The sequence below is a fragment of the Maniola jurtina genome, chromosome 6, assembly GCF_905333055.1.
Source record: "Maniola jurtina chromosome 6, ilManJurt1.1, whole genome shotgun sequence".
Taxonomy (NCBI): Eukaryota; Metazoa; Arthropoda; class Insecta; order Lepidoptera; family Nymphalidae; genus Maniola; species Maniola jurtina.
Window position 1 is genome coordinate 9,588,636 of NC_060034.1, and position 23,172 is coordinate 9,611,807.

The following is a 23,172-nucleotide window of genomic DNA, read 5'->3' on the forward strand; positions in this document are numbered from 1 at the left end:
TACCACAAATCACGCCGTACCTGAGGGACTTCGTAGAGCGCCTACAGGAAGTGAAGTGGCGAGTCGAACGGCAACAAGATCTTCGGAAGGAGTCCGCGGATAAAGCCCGCCGTCCAGGGCCAACCTACAAAGAGGGTGACCTCGTTCTACTGGAAAGTCATCGTGCTAGTCAGGCGGTGAAAGGTTTTACTTCCAAGTTTGCTCCCCGACGGGAGGGCCCGTATCGGGTTAGTAGGGTTATCTCCCCCACCACGTATGAGGTGGTCGATGGTGAGGGCACGCCTAGGGGCAAGTATCATGCCAGCCTCCTGACCCCGTATACAGGAGATTGTGGGGCCATTACTCATGCCCGAAAGAAGGGTAGGCCCCGGAAAACAGCTAGTCCCAAGCCAGCTCCAGAATCTTCTGCTGGCTTGGAGGGAGAGGATATAGTACCCAGGTCGAACCCCGCTTCACGCCCCTGTCGTATGCGGCGAGCGCCGGTTCGTTATGCAGCCCCCTCTTCCCTCACACCCCTCTAGTAGCTAGGCGCTCACCCCGGCAGTCCGTCCTGGTCGCTCGTGCCTGTGCGCAGGACAGCGGAGCCGCGTAAATTGTTCTCGTAGTCAATAATAGGTTGTTTTTTTCTATTTAATACAGTGTTTATCCACTTACACGGGTTTCTTTTATTACTTACCCTATACTATCTATTGTATCATTCTAACTACTGATGCAACTTTTTTTGCGAAAAAAGAAATCTACCTACTCGCTTATATAATTAAAATAATATTACCAGCAATAAAAACGCAAAATTCCCAAGATTGACTTTATAATATGCATTATTATATATTTTATACTTAAAATACAAGTGGATATTAAGAAACTCATACTTTACCGTCTTTACAGGTTTTATCGTTCAAACAGAAATAAATAATAATTAATCATCGGCTGAGGACACGACCCTACAAACGGCACAATACGTACCTAAAACGTCAGTTAATAAATTTCCAAACAACAGTCATTTATGGGCGCTTAAAGTCATTACACGGTGCGTCTACAAAGAAGGACAACATGTTTTAAGCGACGCAGAAAGGCCTGAATTCAGTTGATTAAATTTGTATTAAAACGACTCTTTATATTGGCTGGCGCTAACCGGCGGGAAGTGCCGACTCATTCACCTAATAGATCAGAATCTTTAACAGCAAAGTGGTCTATAGGCTATGGTTGCCAGGGCTTCAAGATAATATACAGGACTGACGTCATCATGAACAGGAAACCAAACCTAATGTAACTTTCCTTATACTGTTGGCGAGAGAGGGATGCTTTTTATGCCTATATATTCAGGTATTATTATCGCTTAGCTGACTCACCCAGTCTGGAATCGCACGGGTATGTATAGAGTGTACTTTATCTTTGCTCAGACCTTAAGTGATTTATGGCAGAGATTTAACGGTTAAAGTTACGTTACGGTTTCTGTTAAACTCTGATTGCCAATAACAGCAAAAAGGGTTGCACGAGTTAGGGTTTGTTAACTTTGGACAAAATGTCACCTCACCTTAATGATGAAGTTTTGAACACTGACTTGGGCAAATCATTTAGCTTTTTTGGTGCTCAAAGTTTAACATAACCGTAACGTAACTTTAACGGTCTGTCATGCTATTGGACTTAAGTAATATCTAAGCAAAGTTACCTAGTGGATGCCAGCCTAAATTATTTTTTCGAGACACACTCGTCTGTTAGCGACAACATGAAAAAATCCATTCTACAATTTTCGAGATTGGTGCTATTAAATAGACTGACGTATCACGTAGTAAGCCGACTTTACTTTAAACTGTGTAGGTAACGTAGGTTTGTCACCTGAAACTATTAACTTGAATAAATTATATGAATCAAGTTTTCCCTCGAACTTTTAATATGGGTATTTTCAAATCAAAAATGACTAGCACATAGACTGCATTACCACTTGCTAGCAGGTCTAATCGTAGCTAAGCGCTAGTCTATAAATTAAAAAACTTTTAAATCTACCCGCTAGAGGTGTTTAATTTCTGTAGATAGAGATTCTGTAGATAGACATAATAATTCATGATAGACATAATAGGTAAAAAGCAATGTCCTGAAAAAAGCACTCGTATATTTGGTAACCCTATTAGACCTGGTTTATAAAATTTAATGCAACGCGTGTGTTAACGATGCCTGATTCGGTGATTGATGAGTTTTTGTCCAAAAATTAACTAGACAGCTTGCTTCTGCAGAAGCTTACAATAATATGTCTGAAATAAACCTTGATTTTTACGACAACAAAGCGACACCAAAATTCAATATAAGTAACATCACTTGTACCTATTCTTAGTTTTTTACATTTGAGCAAACATTTTTTTCATGTTTTGCTAGTTAGTGTATTATAGGAAAACCCTCTTTTTGTATACTAAAGAACTGCCCTATAGACCCCTATTCAACATTTTTGCGTAGAAAAACCATTTGAGCCTACTAAATCTCTGATGGTCTACTTTTATGTTAAAAAGTGATTGTACCTATACATATAAAGTGACGTAAAAAATATATTATAATCTATTAATTACGTGCTCGTACCTATGTGTTTATACTAAAGAACGCCCCTATATAGACCCCTATTCAACATTTTTGCGTAGAAAAACTATTTGAGCCTACTAAATCTCTGATGGTCTACTTTTATGTTAAAAAGTTATTGTTGTATATAAAGTGACGTAAAAAATATTTTATAAGCTATTAATTACTTGCTCGTATGTGTTACAGAGTAATTAAAACATTTAGATATAAGTTTTAATTAACATTACACTAATAATATTTGCATAAAAATGTCATTTTTAACAAAATGGTACACTATTAACTATATAAAAATCTAAGTAGAAAGGAAATTAGTTTTTAATCTTGTATAATTTTTCATCTCTACCTACCTAGAGTAGTTAACATTGGTTAGTTAAAGACCCGGATAATGGGCTACTTTTTATCCCGAAAAATCAGAGTTCCCATGGGAGATTTAAAAACCTGCATCCACGCGGATGAAGTCGCAGGCATCGGCTAGTTTTTCATAAAATGAAAGACAACATTTGCGTAACAAAGTTTCATGATACAAGCTTGGGATACAAGCTGTCAATCTGTCATTAATTTATTGTTCATATTTTATCATAGGTAATCCTGAGATTGCGAATGCCCTAAGTAAATTATAATCAATATTTAACAGAATATTGTGCCGAAAGTAATACGAAGAGAAATTAAGAAATTCAGAATAATAGGCTTATACCTACCTAGATACTAACCATCACGGCGCGGCGCAATTACCTTTAGTTATATTTTCCTTAGATACTTTTTGAACTTTATGACTTAGTTAAACTTAATTAAGTACTTTTTCACTAAAAACTTTATCTACCTACGTCATGGTGCAAAGATTATATTAAAACGCTATTGTAAAATGAAATCCCGAAAGAAACAAAGGCTTGATCGTCTCACCTACTGGACTATCATTACCATAGAAAAGTTGGCTAAAAATACCATTTCTTCGACGGCAAAGATCATTAACTATTCAAATTGACTCACGGGAATTGGAGCGTAAAAAGAAAAAGCATAGTTTATGGAAAGAATGTCAACCCTGGTAATTCAATTTTGATTATAGGACCAATGCCTAAATACGGCTTCATTACGCGCCGCGGCGATCCGCAGACAATCTTTTTGAGTAGATATCATTACCAGCGTTTCATATCGAAATAAAATGACTGGTCTAATGGTAAATTATCTATGAACTCCGTAACTTTTGTTTATTTGGTTGTTTAGAAAGCTTAAGTTAGACTAGGTAAAAGAACTTAACTAAGTATGTAAGTATATTTATGAAGTACTTAAAATGCATATCAATATACCTTTAGTAAGTATTAAGTATGTATATACCTAATGTAAAAACAATGGTGCTGATTTGATTGTATCTGCCTACTTACCTATACAAATCTTTAAATTAAACTGGAAAATCCCAAACTAAGCTTTTCTCAACATTCCCCGAGAAATAGCGTACCTATACTTAGGCACTGGGCCAAACTAGCAACAGTGTGATATTTAAGCATAATATTTTCAGGACACTTTTACATTATGTTCTTGTAAAAGCTCGCACTTCATAATGTGAAGGTATTATTCATAGAGTCTCCTCTACATATTATTATGATTCTAAAACTTTATAAATATAATTAAGCACAACAATGTGGGAATAGAAACGTAACTATGAAAGATCAAAGCTAATTCTCCAGCAAAGGTATGAAGTTTTATCTATAAGGCTGCAAAGCTTCACGATCAACTCAACTCTTGAGTGACTAGTACCTACTTCACTCTTGAGTGTAGTTATTATATTAATAAGAGTTTAAGAGTCGTTCAAGTTGTTTGTATTGATTGAAAGGTTATTTATGCGTGCCCATTTCCACGGCACGCTGTTTAGGCTAGATAATAACATTTAAGCTAAGGCTAGGCTATGTTAAACTCGTAAGTGGTTTTACATGACGGCCCTGGGCGGGTAGCCAGGCTTCCGTGGGAAACAGACACGTGACGTTAGGAAATCACCAAAGGCTAAAATTGATTGACAATACGCTCAAAGGTGTAATATTTTATTAAATGTATTTCAAATTCCAGTCTAACTTAGACGAACTTAAGTTTGTTTAACTTAGGCAGTTATTACCGATGACCTAAAGATGGTGGCAGCAGGAATGCCATGGATAGGGAAGGCAAAAGTCCGTGTTTAGGGGTGCACTCTTGGAAAGGCCTATGTCGCATACAGGCTGATAGATTAGGTTAGATTGCTAGCTCAACGCCAAAATAAGTTCAACGCCAGTTCAAAACGCGTATCATGAACCATGATAATACAGCGGAAGACTCACGCACCGTTGCTTTTGAAATCGTCCTTTCACGATTCTTGAGCAAACACAAAGTGAGCATGTGTCCTAATTGTAGAGCACAAACCTAATATCTCAAATTAAATCGCTACCAGTTTTACAATGACAACTCACGCTCGGCTAACTACACACTATGATATTATTATTGCTAATTGTCGGCAGTACTTTGTTTTACGTCTATTATTGAGCATTTAAATCGCTCGTTGTTCAATAATTGACACGAGATAATAATTTAATGCCGCAGAATGAACTAGAGTGCGGGAACTCTCAGTTTGATCCTGAATCCATGATAATATGTCAAATATTAGGCTATGGTGACGTGAAATCATAGAAAAATAGGGCTACTTACTACTCGTACCTGCGTCAAATGTACCTACTATCATTTGAGGACTATTTGATGCCTGCCAGTGACATCGTCGCCTCGACGTTTTGTTAGAAGTTCTCAAACGGTCATGAACTGTGCTATGGGTGAGTGAAATCAAAGAAAAATAGGGCTACTTTAGGGCTACCTAACGTCAAATGTAAGTTAAAATTTTACTCCAGCCAGTGACGTCAAAGCCTAGACGTTTTGGTAGAAGTTCCCTCACTGCCCGGAACTATGTTGGCCCAGTACACTGTATACCTACCTCTATCTATGTAACTGCTAAGTTAACAAGTGTAAATTAAAAATTTATTACACCCCCGACAAGTGAAGGTTACAGTAACTAGAAAAAAGCTGATAACTTTCAAACGGCTGAACCGATTTTCTTGGATGATAGCTAAGAACACTCTCGATCGAGCCACCTTTCAAAGAAAAAAAAACTAAATTAAAATCGGTTCATTCCTTTAGGCGCTACGATGCCACCGACAGATACACAGATACACACGTCAAACTTATAACACCCCTCTTTTTGGGTCGGGGGTTAAAAAGGTTTAAAAAAGCTTGCAATAATCCGAGAAAATAATTCTATCATACATAAATATTGAAAATATTACGACAGTTTGAAGACACTGCTGTAGTTACTTATTCTGACGAGCTCTGTATTAATAGGAAAAGAAAGGTCTTTGATTCCAATAAACTACGCGGTAAGTCCAAAGTCTTGGCCCACGGGCCACGGCCTGATCAAGAATACCTAAGCACTTGCAAATCAATCTTAAGTAGATACCTATGGCAGTAAAACCAAATATTACAATCACCCAAAGGCTTAAACCAAACAGACATTTTTCTTTAACGCGAATAATCATCTGGTTGTTACAATCAAGTTCATCTGATACCATCGTCGTTTTCTGGAGTTACACCAATTATTGTTTTCTCTAAAAAATATATTCGCAAACATGTTTCCGATTTACATCCAAACGATTGCGATCGCTTTGGAAGCATTGATAATAATTACAAAGAGAACGAATGTGAATGCCAAGAATCATCGATGCTAAGATAGTTTTGACATGGAGCTCGCACAGGTACCTACGGGTAACGGGCGCCCGCGGCGGCGTCGCAGTCCGGTGGCTTATAATTAACACGCTGCAAGTTTTATGAATCGATTAGGATCTAAGCTTTCGTCAATAGCAGCTCCGTTCGAGACTCCGGCGATGGCTTATCGTTGATTAATAGCAATTGAGATTTTTGCCGCAACCGTGTTATTAGGAAACAGATAAAACACAATCCAAACTCCATCGCTTTCGACAAATCGCCGACTGGTCATTGGATCGGTGTCGGTGTAGATTATTCCCTTTCGTTATATCAGAACCCCTAATTCGAAAGTTGTTTTATTCAACTGGCAATATTAATCGCTTAGCGAGGATGATTGGTAATGGTTCCGTGCTAAGAGGTCACATTATTGTTTGTCATCTGGATTCCGGATTCTTAGCTAAGTTTTTACCAAAAACTTCCAAAATTGTATGGAGATGTGAAATCCTTACTCTGCCCGTTTGTCCTATAATTAACAGAATATAGCGTGTAATGTTATGAACTATCAGTGAGGCAAACTTAGACTATCATATAAAGAGTTTTGATTTATTGAACGATACTTATCGTTGATTTCAAATAGTGAACAGCCGAGATTTGAAGTCACGAGCGCACTTTTTCTAATTGCTTTCGATTAATTACTTACCACCAATACTCTTTAACCTTTACTACAAATTATTCCTTACATACCTAGTACTATTGTAGCACAGTCTCTAAAATAAACAAGAAGAGCTTTTCATTTACGATTTTCCAAGTTAGTTTACTAAATGAGATTAAAATACTCAGTTACTATTTCACTTTTCTCAATTCAAATTCAAGCTTTCACGCCATTCCTCGCCACTGACCGATACCGAAAAGGTGACAGCAGATTGTCCTGTTGGAAATTTTGGGGAATCGTAGTTTTGGCTCTTTCTTTTTAATTCTGAGGCTTTGCATTTATCTCTAGACACCCGCTATCATCGTCATCACCCGTTATTTTCAAACACCCGATTATTCTACAACTAAACTCAAGGGAAGTTGTTACTATATTTAAATAATATTCTGCGTTATTATGCAGTACAGTTGTACAACATATTGATCATTCTAGGCGGGCAGTGAAGTAATTATCGCAAATAACTTAGTTGCAGGCTATTGCCGGCCGCGGGGCAGTTCTATTGAGATCGCATGTACAAGTATAAATCAATGCTACGATGAAGAACCGAGTTTCCATTAATAATACACGTGTTAATTGTAGTGAGGTCTATACATGCCCAGTAGGTACCTATCCATGTATCATACGGTTCTCTGAAATAAACGAATTTGAGCAGAATGGTAGCCAGTGAAACTCTATGGTGTAAAATACATAATAAATAATGGTCACCTTTGTTCCAGCAGTGTCAAGACTCAAAACTTATGCGAATAGGCAATTTTATGGTTACATATTTATTAGAATAATCAAATCGAAAATCGAACTACGAACCTCTAAGCAGCAAAAAATAGAAAGCTGGGAGTCGCATCGCCCCAAGAGCTTTGCTTTCTATAATATATATATCTTTCTGTTTCAGAACTACATATAATAATTTTATTAGTACTATCTGCACATACCTTTTAGGTATACCTACTTTATTTTATTCACCACTTCTTTATTTCTAGATGATAAATAGTAAATTCCTCATACATCACAATGGGTTCTCTCGTGAAATCCATTCATACAACTTATCCATTTGATCTTCCACAGTTTATTATTATTAATATGTATTATAAATGTGGAAGTGTATCTGTTTGTCTGCTAGCTTTTCACGGCCCAACATTTTAACCGATTTTGATGTTTGGTGGAGAGTTAATTAATATCCTGGGCTTATACATAGGCTACTTTTATCCCGGAGGTAGCTTGCGTCCCGTAAATTGGCATGGGCAAATTTTTATCCTGGAAAAGCAAAGATTTTCCGTTACTTTAAAAAAATCCTTAAATCCACGCGGACGAAGTCGCGGGTAATATCTACTAAATAATGATTTCATTGATAAGTAAAATGGTTATTGCAATTCACGTAAGATTTATACGTTAGTATTTTTAATTTTATTTAGGGTAAATTTTATAATTTGACTTTTACAAGCTTTGAGACTATGATATTCTCAGTATTAAATAACTGTATTCAGTAAATAAAGCACTATTTGAGGAAAAATCGATAAATTATTTTCAAACACGATTAATGCTATCATTGGCGTTATTAAATTATATATTCAGGGTCTCACTTACAATAAAACCGATGCGGAAAGCCATCCAAAGCGAGCAAAAGGACCTGAGGAGGCAATACTCAATATTGTTTTTGCTTATTTTATCGCAAATTTTATCGCGTTAATAAAAATCTTCTTGATGCCGAAAAGTAAACTTACTGAAATAATACAGATTATTATAGGTATCTAAATAATATTAAAGGTATTTAGATATTGGTATAAAAAGTATTAACTAAAAAGCAATTCGTTATTTTTATATAGTTTTCAACTTAGCGGTTGGTATGTGTTAGAAATTAGAACAACCATACTCACAAGTGCATAATGCTTGCACTGTTAAAAAGTTATCTATCCTGAAAATTTCAGCTTTCTGTTATCAGGACCCAAACTATGACGGTTCAAAAATACGACGAAATGCTTCCAGAAAAGAGAGGTTGTAGCCTTGTCCTTTCGTTTAGCTCGTCTTGGCGGGGGCATTGCCGTGTTCCCTGATAACTCGCATTCAAATACGGTCCCTGTCACTCCTCCTGCACCGAATTCACTTTTTTAATACAGTTGCTCAAAAAGTGGCGTATTGCAGGGACGTATAGCGTTCGGGATGTGGGCTATTACATACTCGTGCTTTTTTTTTACCTTTCCCGCACTCGTGCGTTCTCTTTCCCAACTGTCAAAATAATGTCTATTAAAAAGAAAAACCAACCATGAAGTTTTTACTAAAAAAATTCAGTTTTTATGATTCATGCAAATACGTATATTTCTAAAAAGAAGCTACTAATTTGTTTCAATATCAGATTTAATGATTTGATTGAATGAGTTTGGTTTGGTTTCATTTCATTTCATCTCGTTAAATTTCATTTTCATTTCATATCAATAAAAAACTTCTACTGAAGACTTGGCTGTATGGGCATGGTTCCCTTTGCCTACCAGAATGGGTGAAGATAAAAAAAACTCTGCTTATATTCCACGGTTGGCGCTATTTTTCAGAAATTTTCTTTGCGAGTTTAGTTGTTTGTTGCATAAAATGAGTAATTTCGACCCTACTTTTTTTCTATCTATTAACAATAAAGTTGTTTTAAATTAAATTAAGTTAGTTGAGTATATTGTGTTTTTATTACTTTATTAAATTGCTTCATTTTTTCGCAACTGTATTAAAAATAGTCGTTCAGTAAACGTGCGGAACCGTCATTGCAACTTGTTCCGACTGTCAACCCTCGCCATCGGCTACGCCTCGGCTCGGGTAGACATATGTCGGAACTCTTTGCAATGACAGCCTTTCCACACTTGTAATGAAATATACTAATTCGGTGCAGGAGGTATCTACTTTGGGTATCACGTCATTCTTGTAAATAATGGCTACGCAAGTTTTCGTTGCACAAACCAGATTTTTATTTATTTTTATGCATAATAGTTTTTGATTTATCGTGCAAAATGTCGAACAAAATGCCCGAGTACGGAACCCTCGGCGCGCGAATCTGACTCGCACTTGCCCGGTTTATTTCCTCCTACTGTAAGTATGCGGTTACTTAAATCCTCACATTGTCTTATAGCTCAAGAGCTTACCAAGCAGTTTAGTAACAGCACCTTGCTGAGACAGCACGTGGTGTGCGATGTCGTAGTGCCTCAGCCCGAAGCGTGACAGCTCCAGTAGCCTCTGCTGCGACAGCAATGACGATAGGGGGTGCGACGCCGCGCCCGGGTACAGCGCGGTGCCGGAGCCTCCGCCCGATGAAGATGGAGATACTGGCACTGGAACGAATATTTCATATATATATTTATAGGTAGACAGTTTATTTATACCCTTGGACGTGATTTGACTATTATAGCTGATTTAATTATTACGTACTTAATAAATTATATCTTTTGTTTGTACAGGTTAGTTTAGGTATTAGGTACCTATATAAGATTAGAGTGCACGTGTCTCTCTTATCTGATTACGAACTCGCCAATAACAACTGCTCTGCAGTTTGGAAAAATAAGTAAAAAATGTACATTACCGATTTTATTAATTCGTTCACCATTGGAAAGCTTTCGTGAAGGTCGAGGAGTCAGGTGGTGGAGACCTATAGTGTTTATAATATGCAAATGTTAACCATAAGTGAAAAATAGTAATATATACTTTACATCAATCTGTAATTACATATTTAAGATCAATTTTTAAAATTTATCTTGAATTTTCCTTTCAAAAAGAAAATAAGGGGTAAACAGGAAAAAAAGAAAATTATCAATTTTAGACTTGCCTTTACACAAGTTTAAAAAATCTATTAAAAGTATGCTCCTGAAAAAAGCTTATTATACAATCGAAGATTATGTAAATGACAAAAAAGCTTGGATTTGACTCGCTCCAGCAATACACGGCGCTGCAATTGCTTGTATACAGTATGGCATATTATTGTAAATTGTACATTTGAAAAGAGCAACCGCCGAGTTTCTTGCTGGTTCTTCTCGGTAGGAACAGCATTCCGAACCAGTGGTAGATTATTTTGACGATTCAAAAGCACTTGTAAAAGTTTAATTAAATAAAAATAATTTGAATTTGAATTTGAATATAATAAGTACGTGCTGGTTGTAGGTATTCCTATCTTCTACATACATTGGAAAAGATCACACCATTATGTCTAGTCAAAAAATATGTTTTCGGGGAAACAAATTATCCTACTTACTTACAAACAAAAAAGAAGAAATAATGAGTAAGAAAGCGCGCCCAAAGGAATTATTTAAAATGAGGTATGAAAATTGGAACACAATAGTCATTTGGGACGATGTGTATCGTTGAAGGAGTTTTTCCTCTTTTTGGTGTCCATATAATTCAACGCCGCTGGCGTTACCTTTTACCATATCACTGTACAATTGAGTTGACCTCGGTTATTCATTATAGAAGTGAATCACTTGGCGGCAAAGGACTAGAAAATACTTTTATCAAAAGCGAATGTCACGATAAAGATAGCTCATCGAGCAAGCGTGAGAAAATTCCCTTTGTACAATCACTACCCGTTATAACAGAGCACGGTGCTAGTCCCCTCTAATATGCATAACCAATTTCAAAATTATATTGAAAGGCATCTGATGATACACTTTTTATGTGGAACACAGTTACATTTCGTAAGTGCATTCAAGTAAAATGGTGCAGTAATAAAATTTTATATACTAACTTGTCCGCAAAATAAGTGAGAAACGAAATTAAAACGTATCCTGGGCGCTTACGGTGTCGCTTTCGGAACAGTTATATGTATATTTATACAAGCAATTTGTCGTTAACAGCGACCAGATATGCTAAAGGCCGATCGTAACAATGCGTTTCTTATGAACACATCGTAACACATTCAATTATAAATTAAGCTATTAAGTTAATATACTATAATTTGTTTATCAGGTTAAGCATCAAAATTAATGCAAGTGGCATAACTTGCTCATAACTTTACACTTTTTATTAGCAAGTCCGTAAGGCGATTTCGTCGAGAAGGTACGACCGAGCTCGAGTCTCATCCAAACTAAAACGGCTCTTACTGCAGCTTTGTTAAGTCTTATATTGGTTTGAGGTAAACGATTCGATCCAAGGCTCGGAATTGGACTTCGACGTATAATTTCTGGTGTAATCGCTTCAATAATGGGAGAAAAAAGTGATATTATCTGCCCACGGTCAATAAATTAACACCGTTTAGAGCGAAATGTAGAGTCTTAGTGTCGCTACTATTATAAATAAGGTAAGTTGGAATCGAGCGAGGTTTTAGAGAGCGTTCATGTCGGTGAGTGCGTGTATGTTTTTATTTGGGTGCGTGAGCAGTGAGGCCTTATTAAAATATTTCGAGTGGAAACTGGAAGGACCACTTAGTGGTGCGCGGGAGTTTCACGCCTGAGCTGATACAACATTAAGTCGACAAGATAGCTTATTTGTGCTCTGCTGAGGATTAGGGCCAATAAATCACTGATTAGAATGTATTGACTGGCATTGAGTTCGGCGCACGGTTCTCTCTTTTATTTATTGACCGATAAGGTTTTAGGGTTTTATGACTTCATTATACTATTTCCATTACCGTAGCTACGAGCGCTCTTTATTTAATTAACGACCGATGCAAATGACATGCTTATCTTTTACGTGCTGATCATAAACGGGATTCAACTTTAATTAATGCGAAATTAAAGTTGATTGACAGGTTTTCAGAGAGCTCACATGAACAATAAATATACGTAATAACCCAATTGTGACATTAAATACAGAGAGAGGATACAACAAAAGAATTCAATATAACCAATTTTATTGTAAAAAGTTAGCTACATAAACCGAGCCAATTAATTTGGAATTTAATTAATTTGTTTTTCGGTAGGTAGGCAAATTATTATTATTGTTGCTTTGAAAAGTTTACAGCTGGATTGATTTCGATTGTTGACTATTAGTGCCTGCGTCTACGGTCTACCTATTAACAGAGCTCTCTCCGTCACTTACTCCATACAATCGTAGTTCCCATTTCATTTGAATATTAAGCAACCAAAGTCCATGAAATTTTGCAGACATAGTCTAGAAACTAATATCTGTGTCTGTGGTGTTTTAGATTTTTCTAAAAATATGTAGTTTTAAAATTACAGGGGCTCAAAGATTTGTATTTTTCTTTAAAAAAAGGCCCAACTTTGTGCTCGTTTTTCTAGACAACGAAGCAATTTAATGAAATTTGGAAAAACCACAGACCTAGAAAATTTAATGAATATTATGTAGTAAAAAAATTATCGTTATATATTTTATATTGTTATAATTATGTGGGAACTACGAAAACCAGAAATTACACCCAGAAATCTTGAAAATTTCGTGCTGTCTCGATTTGTGCAAGCGGGGTGGTGAAGTGCGGGGGACGACACGTGAAACTGACAGAAACGGACAGTCTAAACACACGGGCCACATTTAGACTGCACCCGACTCCAAACTTGTCGATAGGTCTAACTAAATACATTTCAACTTGCGTTAGACGTATGCGTTACCTACTCAGACGTTGCCTGTAGATAAAAATATGTCTCATGTTTGCTGGCAATAGCGTATGCATCAAACCCTGCAAGTTGCAACTCTCTTGCAACCTATTCCTCACGCAATACGCACAGCTTTAATATTATAATTTTTGACAATGTATACTATATGTTATGCCATATCACAGGTCACTCTCTGATTTATTGCTAACAATTTACTTCCAAATGCAAAGAAATCTAAGTGTGTTGAATTCACACTGCCCAATACCAGGACCTTAAATGACATAAATTCATTGATAAATAATCATATGTTGAAAATAAAGGAGAACCCCGTGTTTCTCGGTATAATGTTAGATGCAAAGCTTCTATGGAACACCCACATATCAACACTTGATGGTAAACTCAGCTCTGCTGCTTACACTGTTAGAAAAATTCGACAGGTACTGACGTGGAAACTGCAAAAATTGTATATTTTGCCTATTTTCACTGTATTATGTCTTACGGACTCTTGCTATGAGATAAAGCGGTAGATATTGAGAAAAAAATGTATTACAGAAAAGGACAGGACGTGCAATTTATAATTTAAAACCGCGCGCTGCCATACAATAAAAATATAAGGAAATAAGTACCTTATCTATTATCTTATAGTAGCTTCTAAATATATTTACAACTAGCTAATGCCCGCAGCTTCGCTCGCGTGGATTTAGGTTTTTAAAAATCCCGATCCTTTCATTTCCCAGAACAAAAGTTGCCTCTCCGTAATAGCCCGTCCCCGGGATGCAACTTGTTTCTGTATCACGTAAGAATATTTAAACGGATTATCCTTTTCAAATCCCGAGGGATCACCAGGATTTAGGAATGCAATTTCTTACAGCATCAGGGTTGAGGTCAACGACAAAGTGTTTACTTGGTATAGATACCTTCAATATCAATTAATAATCGACACTTTTTAAATCCCATTAGCTTTAGTAGTCAGGTCCCCTGCAACATCAGGATTGAGGAGTTGGAATCCAAATTTTTTATTGAACAATGTCGCAAACTTTCTTTATCGATTAAAAAAACTACCCAAAATTACGCAGTTAGGTTACCTGCCAAATTTCATGGTTTTGAGTCAACGGGAAGTACCCTAGAGGTTTTCTTGACACACACGACAGACAGAGAGATAGACAACAAAGTGATCCTATAAGAGTTCCGTTTTTCATTTTGAGGTACGAAACCCTAGAAAACGTAGGAACGGCATTCCGAACCAGTGGTAAATTTTTCTGACCATCCAAAAACACTTTGAAGTTTACCTAAAAGTTTACAGGAATAAAAATTTATCATTGTATTCCATTCCATTTCATTCTATTCCATTCTGTTCAAAGATAAATAGATAATAAAAATATTTGTCACCGAAACAATAATTTACGATACATCGACCAATATCAATTTTACTGATGACAATCTGACTATTACCAAAGTGAACGACTACTATAATATCTATTATATACGACTAACATAATATGTATTATAAATTGTGTGCCGTTTGCATTCTCACTAGGTTCTCATTAAGTTTGTTTTATTTGGTTAAACTTTCTGGCATTTATATTGTTATGACGTTTAATTGGCAAACAGTCTGTTTATTGGCTGAAACTCAAAAATTCAGCCAATCACAACAAAGAAAATATTGTAATAATGATTGATGCAGCTTTCTGTAATTGAAAACAAAATATTTGACATTAACTTGAATGTGACAGTGTTTTCCGAATAGGGTTGCCAGAGGCCCCGTATTTTACTGGTTACCCCGTATGTCAGGATAGAGAAACCGGTAATTATGAAAATAAAATACGGGGCAAATAAAACTAAATATTTTTAGGGTTCCGTAACTCAAAAGCAAAAAGAACTCTTATGGGATCACTTCGTTGTCTATCAGTCTGTCTGTCTTTCCGTCTGTCCGTCTGTCCATCTGTCCTTTTATCCGTCTGTCATGTGTTCATGAACAAATATTAGTATTTTCAATTTTCAAAGTAAGATAACTACATATATCAAGTGGGTTATCATATGAAAGGGCTTTACCTGTTCATTCTAAAACAGATTTTTATTTATTTTTATGCATATTTTTTTTAATGCATAACAGTTTTTGATTTCTCGTGTAAAATGTCGAAAAAAATACCCGAATCGGAACCCTCGGTGCGTGAGTCTGACTCGCACTTGGCTGGCGAAACCGAACACTGACGTTATGTCCAGTAGAAAGAATATTTTCCTTTTGCGGCAATGCGTAGCCGAAACCCACTCGATATTGATCATGGTCGTAGCCAAGGCGGCGGGGCTTGGTTTGAGGATGTTAGCCTTTTTTTATACAAGTTAGCCCGTGACTTTAATCTTTTCTAGTGGTAAGTGATGATGCAGTCTAATTTCTTGGCCGTTAGGGCCATACTAACCATATAACTAGCCATGACCGAAGCCTCCCACCAGACCAGAAATTTAGAAATGGCGACTGCGCCTGGGAAGCCGTCAAAAACCTAAGCCTAAAATAATACTTACACTATTTCTTGCATTTGCTTACCAATTTTTTTTTGGAAATATATCAAACATTTCGCGCTCACTTCACTCGCGCTTTGAATTTGTATTACTTGGTGTAAGCCCCGCAATTTCGTTTGCATGAATTTAGAGTTTTAAAAATTCCGTGGGGGATTTTCCGGGCTAAAAAGTTTATGTCTGGGATGCAAGTTACCTCTGAATAGTAAGTACCAAAATTTTGGTAAAGAAGATGGGCCGTGAAAGGGTAACAAATAGATAGGCAAATAGATATACTGTCGTATTTGTAATATTAGTATGGATAGGGAGCTTTAAAAATAAAATCTTGCTATGGCTAAACTCGTTTCCCTTTCACTTTAATTCTTTCTGTAATTGAACCAAAAACACTTACGCTCACTGCGCTCGCGCTTTTTTATTGTTGTATTTTATCTCACTGTCAAATTGAAAGGCGAAATTCCACTAACCAGGTAATTAGCCCATAAAGTTGAGCGAATGTTATTTTCCTCATGACAGGATTCAGTTCCGGCCCTGATAAAACCTCTCCCGAAATCGATTCCTGGCTACGGCCATAGTATTGATACTGTGAAGGTGGAATTACAAGTTAAATGTAAATTTAAGTTAAAATGCAAAGATTGTATGCATGAAATGTATAACATTTTGCTTTACAAAACTAGAGTTTTTAAAAGCTATTTAAATAAATAAATCTTTTATTTAAAATCACATTGCAAACACAGTTCACCAATCAAGACACGGCAACATACAGAGAAAAAATACAAAACTTACAAATAAACTGAAATATCTAAATAGGCTTTCCATGCATTTCAGAGAGAACCACCGCCTATTTCTTCAAATACTTCAAATTTTTAAATTTCTTCAAATCTAAACCCCGTATTTTTGATGGTGGTAGCCTGTAAATCAAAAAGAGGCAGGTGGCAACCCTACTTGCCACATGACATTACAGAATGAAAAATTGTTTTCATTACTCGGTAAGCCTACTGCCATAGTTTCACAGAAAGTGTGACGGTAGTTGTGACCTCTGATTGGTCGACTCTCTTTCACTATTTGCTAAAATTGATGATTGCAACAACAATTTTTTCTTTGTTGTAATCAAAAACAGAACACGGACGTCATACAGGTTGACTAATTGCAATCATTTCTGACCGGCTAACATTGTTCCGCTAGTGGCTCAAACTCACTGTCGCAGCAAGAACATGGTAAATTCAGCCAATCACAGCAATTAGAATTGGTTATCACAAATGCACCGATCTAGGAACCGAGAATACACGAACCAGGGCAGATAGAGATGAGAACAATAATATCATACGTAGGAAATCGACGGGGGATCGTTGACAATGATCCTCTTAAGTAAATACATAACATGTCAATATTAAAAACTACATGATTTAGGATATTTATTAATATCTCGACAGAACTCTTTGATTTTCTGGTATAGGTAAAATATAGGTAGGTATAGGTAGATACCTATTGTCCGTCTCCGAGAACTACGGTGTCTCTGTATTAAATTACGTCAAAATCGGATAAACGGATGGGAAAGGTAACATATAGAAATAAACAGACAGACAGACATACAGGCGTTTGTATTTATAATATTAGTAGGAATATTAATATTATTTTGTATTTCTGCGCCATTAGGCTTACTTTTACCTACTCTTTAAAAACACGGGAAAGTCGCGAATTCTTCCAACGGGCAGGTGTTCGTGCTGACTAATATTAGGTAGAAGAGTTATACAATGTAGCGTTTATCCAAATGCAAGCAAGATTTATGCAAAAAGAAAAACATTGTTTCGCCTGCGAGTTTCGCCACTATTAATATCACCACGCAGCGGAAAATTGCCACCTTTTGTGTAAATTTTAATGTTCGTTCGAAGTGTAACCATAATAATGCCACTCTAACAGAGAGGTATTATTTATTAGAGGTTGTGTTGACCCACAAAACTGACAACCTGATATACTAACAAGAAATATCAAATAATATAAGTAGTCAGGAAAAAAGTTATATTGTCCCTAGAAAAATATTAATAGGCATGTGAAAAAGATAGGACAACCAAAGAAAAGGTAGATATAGTTGGATTGCGTGAAAGTGAATATGGGTGTAAAAGGGGTGGATACGTTGAGGGATAACAGAAGTGAGTGGAACAAGACATGTTGTACCGACCAGACCCAACGTAGCGTGGGATAAGGTTAGGAAGAAGGAGATAAATAGCCAGTTGTATTTTCCAGTTAAGTAAGTACCTACCTATTCAATTTTTCACTGGGTCGATTTTGTCAATAATATCACTATATTTAGGGTTCCGTACCTCAAAAAGAAAAACGGAACCCTTATAGAATCATTTTGTTGTCTGTCTGTCTGTATGTCCGTCGTGTCTGTCAAAAAACCTATAAGGTACGTTGACTTAGAATCAGGAAATTTGGCAGGTAGGTAGGTCTTATAGCACAAGTACAGCAATAAATCTGAAAACCGCGAATTTATGATCAATCATTTTTTTTTAATTAAAATATGTTTCAATTTTCAAAATAAGATAACTTTACCAAGTGGGGTATCATATTATGAAGGGTTTTTCTGTAAGTACATTCTAAAACAGATTTTTATTTATTTTTATGCATAATAGTTTATGATTTATCGTGCAAAATGTTGAAAAAAATGCCCGAGTACCGAACCCTCAGTGCGCGAGTCTGACTCGCACTTAGCCGGTTTTTTAAATTTTGAGTTATTCTCTACGTAGGTAATATTTAGTTATCGCCAGTTGTATGAGATCTGCATCTCTATGGTCTGCAACTCACTGCACTCTAGAACCACGAAATAATCATCCAAAGACTGGACTTCTAAATTACTGGAATTCCAAATGAATTATGGATGCGATAAGGTATAAACACTATTTTTTATTCACTTTGAATTTCATTGAGTTTGTTCGTGTTAAATTGACTATAAAACTTTGATTTAGAGATGTGCCTGTATGAAATAATAATATGATGCCGGTATTTTTTATGTTATCTAAAGATAATTTTCTTAATAATTTGAACCTACCTTCAGGATAAAGCTGACTTTATTTGCCGATATTTCAACCTAGTTGCATGGGAGAATATTATAATAGGTATGTCGTTAAACCACGAAATAAGCTTGAAATCATTTTGTTATTGACAAAAAATGAATAGACTTGTTTTTGAATTATTCGTTGAATTTCATTCAATAGTAGGTATCTGATATACATACCAACAAGTAGCTATGGAGATTATGGACGCCTGAGTGATTCAAGGTAGCATTTTACCTCGTGCATTAACTTCGTTAAATATTCAATGCAAATATACAGGATTTACTTAATAGTGAATTCAGACGGACAGATTAATGAACAACGGAACTACTCGTAAGCTTATTTTAAATCAAAAATTCTTACCTACTGCTATATTGAGACCATCCAATAAAAAATAGTAGGTTAATTATTATGACTATCACGGATTGATGATAAATAATATTTACCTGGTAGGCACTTAGTTAATTGTATTGTAAGGTTGGTTGACGAACTATTACCTACATAATTCTACCTATGCCTGAGTTTTATTATTTTCAGCGAGTGAGCGGCTGATTTTTAGCAGCTTTCATTGAGACGCCTCTGAACAGAAGTAGCTAGGTAGGTAAGTATCAAATAGCAGCTGTAAAGAAGCTGAACTTCTTTAGATGCTACAAGCTGATGACCACGACGTGACGCGTGGCGAATTATTTTTAAGATCATGTTGGAATTTTTCAAAATCCTTTCTCAGGCGCAATGCTCACCAGTTGAGTGCAATGTAGCCGAAACTTTTGACATAAAGGCAACATCGCGATTAACGCGATGGGCCTGCGACGCGCGGCTTGCCCAGGCGCGTCATGCGTCGTTATTTGAATTTCCTTCGTGTTTATTTTCAATTTAGTACACCAATTTCAACCCTATCCCAACGTATAAAAAGCTGAGGTTAAATTGTTACAAACAAAATCAGTTCTACTGCACTACGTTTGTTTATATGCGCTGGTGGCTGATGGTATATGGAGGTCTACCCTAAAGAGGAATATGGATAGAAAATTACTGCTACAATACCGACGCTAGACGTTATGATAACAGTCACCCAGAATAAAAAAATAGGCAGTCCGGTAAGTAGATATAACTACTATTATATAGTAATCGCTTAGCATAAATAAATCATTAAAATAATGCCACGTGGTTTTATTAACAGGAAACTATGTTAACTTAATTAAGATAATAACACATTACTAATATATTATATTCTGCCCAATTTCTAATCATAGATAATCTCAGAACATAATTGGTCCAGCAATCATTAGCAGTACAAAGCTAAACGCACGATGGAGACATAAGATCTTAATAAAAAAGTTGTCTCATCTTGATCATGAATAAAACATGGCGAAACCACGCTATCAACTATCATTTATGCTCATAAAATTTGGACAGATTTAGGTAATTCATTCAAATATTTGCGTCATGATACAGTTTAACTAGATCAATTTTAATATCTACTACTTTCACGAGCTGCAGAACAGGCATTCATTAATATTATGTACAAACACAGATTAGGTTATTATTTTATAAGACTAGCTTTTGCCATCAATTTCAACCACCTGGAATTAGATTCTTATAAATCCCGTGTAGCCTAAATCACTTCTTGTATAACACACTACCTGCCGGCGAAAGCCCTTTAAATTTTCCTTTCCCTTTCCGTTAGAATTTCCTAAAATCCTGAAACACCTATTTCTTAATTTTTTATTGAAAACCAAAATACCTAGTTTCATGCATAAGACTTGAAAAATAACGGACTGTACAAACTGTACAAACATGAGGGCCACCCTAAAATAATATATCGGCCCAATATTCAATTGAAGGAGCTTAATATTTCAAACGTCATTATTACCTACCACGAGAACGAGATGTATACCTATAGGTAATTGTTGTACTTCTAATTAAAAAATACTTAATAATATTTTATTGTAATATTTTTTTAGACTCCTTAATGTAAATATATGTATAATTATATCTTTTATTGTATCGTAAAAAAAATATTTTTTGGAAGTTAAAATAAAAGATTAGGTAGGTACCTACTTGAAGTGATGTACACCTTAATTTACATCTTAATATTTAGATTATACTTAATACAAAACTCACGTCATGTATTGCAAAGTGTGTACAAGTGTCTCGGATTTGTGAATGGAATGTGAACATTTCAGCTGCTTTTCCAGTTAGGGAGCTGGTGGCAAAGAAAACTAAACAAGTGCACTGCGACTCTACTCGTCGTCCCTCTCTTGGTGTGCGCTGAGCGTTATGCTATTTCATAATTAAATATAATGTTCCTAATTCGTTGTTAAACTTTGTCACGTTAGTGAGTTATTAACTTTTTATTACTTTTTGATATTATACAATCCGAGGATTTGACGTCTGGCAAATGGTTTTGTATACCCTATCTTCTCCTGGATATCTTCTGTATGTTTCTGATCTTTTGTATAGTTTCTTCTATATTTTGTATTGTTTTCCTGTATAGGTATTACGTGTGTTTGCTATAAAAAATTCTAAATAAATAAATAAAAATAATTGATTACATTGACCATTTAACTAATTCGAATCAACAAAATATTTCTTTTAAAATGTCATCTTAGAATTTATTATCTTATACTAATAATATTATTAATATTAAAGAGGTAATTTTTGTATGTTTTTGTATTAAGTAATCACTGGAACTACTGAACCGGTTTTGAAAATTCTTTCATTGGTAGAAAGCTACAATATTATTCCTGGGTGACATAGGCTATATTTAAAAAAAAAAATAGATATCCCTGAGAAAATTGTAATAAGTTACCCGTGCAAAGCTGGGGCGGGTCGCTAGTAATAAATTGAAAATGTGTCAAAGTAGGCATGCATAGGATTTTTAATAAGCGATACACAACCATTGTTAGCCTGTTTATCCAGCTTGAAAACTCGATTGGGTAGGTACCTACCTAACATCTTAATAACATGCTAATCACACTCTAGCGAAGTTACCACCAACTCCCTGACTATTACATCTCATTAATATACTTAAGTCGCATTTGTCTACTAATTAAGCAGCATCATTTCAGTTATCAGCCAGCTGATTATGCGTGATCACCATTTAAATGTTAATTAGATTTACTCCTACACCTGATCAAACCAACTCGATAGAGTGACATACAAAGCGGTCCGCTTAGAGTGTTGTTGTAGCTGTTAAATGAAATTTCAAGTATTATCTACTCGGGTACCTATTTGGTTATTTAATTATCATAATAAAGATCTACTGTTTTTATACTTACCTACCTACAAATAAAAAAAATAAAAAAAAATCTAAGTATGATGTCGTCATTCTTTGATAGTTTTATGACCATTGATGTTTATGACCATTTTTCGTAAAATAAACCATTTTTGGTGGGAATCAAACTGGTACTTTTGGAAATTGTAAATATAGGTATAGATATATCTCCATACGAAATCCTTGACTTTCCATAATACAAAGAGTCAAAAGTCAACCCTCGAGGAATCGCCAAATCGAAAAGTTGCCAATGTCAATTAGGTACATGGACGCAAGCTACCTCGGTAACAAATTTCATACAAATCGGTTAAGTGGATGGGTCTTTAAGAATCCCGTGGGAACTCTTTGATTTTCCGGGGCAAAAAGTAGCCTATGTCTGTCCCCGGGTAATAAGCTAACTCTGTACCAAATTTCGTCAGAATCGGTTAAACTGTAGGGCCGTGAAAAGGTAACAGGCAGACAGACAGACAGACAGACACACTTTCGCATTTATAATATTATATACCTACTCAGTATGGATTAGCAGACTTCACACACTTTTGGCAAAGCCTTTTTTAAGGAGCCAGGTATGCAGGTTTCCTCTTTATGTTTTCATGCACATGTGAATCAACCCTAATTATGCCTTACACTTTAAAAAATATATATAGCTAATAATGCTCATTAAAAAAAATTTCTCTAACAATTATTGGTAGTGCGCTAGTAAAGATCTAGTTCAACGTAATTTAGTCAGATTACCTAACGTGCATTTATAGGGTTTCCGTGGCATCGTCTTAAATGTAAACTGGTGATTTTTCACGATTTACATTTAAAAATAGTATAATACTTGTGATAACTACGTAGGTA

At 35.7% G+C, this 23,172-nt stretch overlaps 1 protein-coding gene across 2 annotated transcripts in view; it reads right to left on the bottom strand.

Annotated features, from left to right (window-relative positions):
• The window catches only part of LOC123866076 (paired box protein Pax-6-like), a 58,964-nt gene that overhangs the window by 30,888 nt on the left and 4,904 nt on the right, over positions 1-23,172 (bottom strand). Inside the window, exon 2 of one of the 2 annotated variants that reach the window (XM_045907403.1) lies at positions 10,120-10,284. In XM_045907403.1, coding sequence (XP_045763359.1) covers positions 10,120-10,284 — 165 coding nt within the window. Of the gene's footprint in view, positions 1-10,098; positions 10,285-23,172 lie in introns of both variants that reach the window. The other variant, XM_045907402.1, reaches the window with a different exon arrangement.